This window comes from Cyprinodon variegatus, unplaced genomic scaffold (genome assembly GCF_000732505.1).
Source record: "Cyprinodon variegatus isolate N-32 unplaced genomic scaffold, C_variegatus-1.0 Scaffold1138, whole genome shotgun sequence".
In the NCBI taxonomy this organism is placed as follows: domain Eukaryota; kingdom Metazoa; phylum Chordata; class Actinopteri; order Cyprinodontiformes; family Cyprinodontidae; genus Cyprinodon; species Cyprinodon variegatus.
The window spans coordinates 186,483-188,705 of NW_015151591.1; the positions used below are offsets into that span (position 1 = coordinate 186,483).

A 2,223-nucleotide genomic window follows, 5' to 3' on the forward strand; every position below is an offset into this window, starting at 1 on the left:
TGATTCATATGTCGCAGCTAATATACACAACGGTTGAAATCAGAAATCAGAATAGTTTCCTTTTCCGACTCAAACTCTCATCAAATAAGGAGATATGTAGCTGCTGCGCCATCATTCTGACGGAGTCATGCCTGCGTCCAGCAGTACGGTGCTGTTAGCCTGGAGGGGCTGATGCTGTACCGCGCCAACATAAACGAGGAGCTCTGCATGAATGGAGGCTCCTCTGAGACTGTTCCCAGGCAATCTTCGGCATCTAGAGGGAAAGCATTGCCCTCTGCAGGTGAAAATGAGGAGAGCACTCTAAATGCTTCTCTGCCAAATGCTGAACCATCCCCAGCCGGTTCCTCCCGGCCCCCTCCGGCTTCCACACCTTCTCTAGCATCGTCTGTCGCTGCTAAACCTGCCGATGGCTCCACTGCTGCTTCAACCACGTCAGCCTCTTCAACCCAGGGGGGATACCACCCTCACAGCATCATCATCATCGGCCTCTTCCTCCCCTGAGCCAGGAGAAGCGAGGGCTGCAGGAGCTGGAGGCAGTACTAGCAGCTCAACAACAACTGCTGCTGACCTGATCAAGGCTGCACTTTAAGACTTGTTCTAAATGAAATTTATTTTTGTTTGCAATTGTATATACAAAAGGACTAAGGACTGTCTAAAACCATTGAGTTGTTTAACGTTAAATGGTACAATTGCCTTATGAATGAATAAAATAAAAATACACAAATCAATCTGCTGCTTTTTGGATAAAAACCCCAAAGTCTGATGATCAGAACAGTTTAACTGTAAAACAGGTTCTGTTTAAGCAGGATATCCAGGTCCTGGAACAGAAACTTAGTATCCTTAAACATCCTGGAGCCTGCAAACCTCAACCTCCTGGTTTTCTGTCTTCAGGTCTCAGCAGGCAGCCGGACCTCAGAGACTCCGCCTCCCCGTCTCCCTCCACCTTCCCGGATCACATCCATCCCATCTCTGCTACTAACCCACTCCAAGAGATGCTTCCCAGGCCCAGCGCCGAGCCCACCTTCTGCGCCCACGCCTCTGACCAGATGGTTCCGGACCCCGGCGCTGAGCGGATCTCTCTGACCACCAGCAGAGACATGGAGTTCCTCCAGCAGGCCATCAAAGAGCTGCGAGCGGAGCGTCTGGAGCAGCTGAAGCAGCTCAGACTGCAGCAGGTGATGCTGGAGCAGCAGGTCGAGTCCGATGTCGGACCTTTCTCCAATCCCATCGGCACAGAGGGAGGGGGAGGTCACACCACCCCACCCCCGGGCCCAGCAGCACCTCTGGAATCGTTGCGACTCACTCCAGGCAGGAAAGCCGTGGCGGCGAAGCTGGACTCGATTCACTCTAGGCTGCAGATCTGGGACAACAAAGGGTTGGAGGACAGACAGCCGCCCGCAGAGGCGGTAAACCCAGGAGCAGTGGTGGGATCCTTGACCGGGCCCCCTCAGAATGACACCGACCCATCCAGCCTAACTCAGGCTGCAGCCACAGAACTCTGTGATCCACAAGAATCCAACAGAGACAAGAAGCAAGAAGAAACGGATCAGAGAGAAAAATCTGATGGACCATCTGGTTCTGCTGGAGAGGACAGTGTGTCCAGGTGAGAACATGTCATGACGGTCTGTCAGCGCTCTGATGGTTTATGGGAGATGGAGGGAAAGAGGATAGATAAAGCAGCTGAACGCAGCCAAAAGGTTCTGAAGGCTCTGCAGATCAGGCTCTTCTTTGCTCCTTTGTCTGATTAGGAATAGGAAGTCAGGACATTAAATAGACCCAGAGCGGCCATTTTGTCTGCAGCAGCGCTTCAGTTTCCTCTGCTGCTGCAGAAACATCTGAATCCATTAAGTGGGGGGGGTCATTACAGTAATTAATGTGGTACACAGAGCAAGAGAAACCAAGTTGTCCTTAACAGTGGAGTTAATTCTCCTCACCACCAACAGCTATCTACATGGTCTGGCTGTTGAGCACCACTTTGGTTGCAGCGGTGGAGATAAACTAATGGAGCTGCTCCATCGCTAGTTCAATCTTATCTAGAGTCAAAGGAGCCTCGTTTGTCCAGGCGGACATGAATATGTCTTCTGGGAAAAGTTGGTTTATTACAGGAAAGACACTGACGGATAAATAGGAGATAACAGAATAATACAATAACAGGAGGTAACCTAATAAAACAGGCTGTAACTGGTCGTAACAGGAGGTAACCTAATAAAACAGGCTGTAACT

At 50.6% G+C, this 2,223-nt stretch overlaps 1 protein-coding gene and 1 long non-coding RNA gene across 2 annotated transcripts in view; one reads left to right on the forward strand and one right to left on the reverse strand.

Moving 5' to 3' along the window:
• The window catches only part of LOC107101711, a 10,989-nt gene that overhangs the window by 5,541 nt on the left and 3,225 nt on the right, over positions 1-2,223 (forward strand). The window contains exon 3 of the mRNA XM_015400723.1: positions 892-1,603. Within this exon, the coding sequence (XP_015256209.1) occupies positions 892-1,603 (712 nt within the window). The remainder of the gene's footprint in view (positions 1-891; positions 1,604-2,223) is intronic.
• Positions 2,088-2,223, reverse strand: part of LOC107101706 — a 1,490-nt gene continuing 1,354 nt past the window's right edge. Inside the window, exon 3 of the long non-coding RNA XR_001482091.1 lies at positions 2,088-2,202. This is a non-coding gene — a long non-coding RNA (uncharacterized LOC107101706). The remainder of the gene's footprint in view (positions 2,203-2,223) is intronic.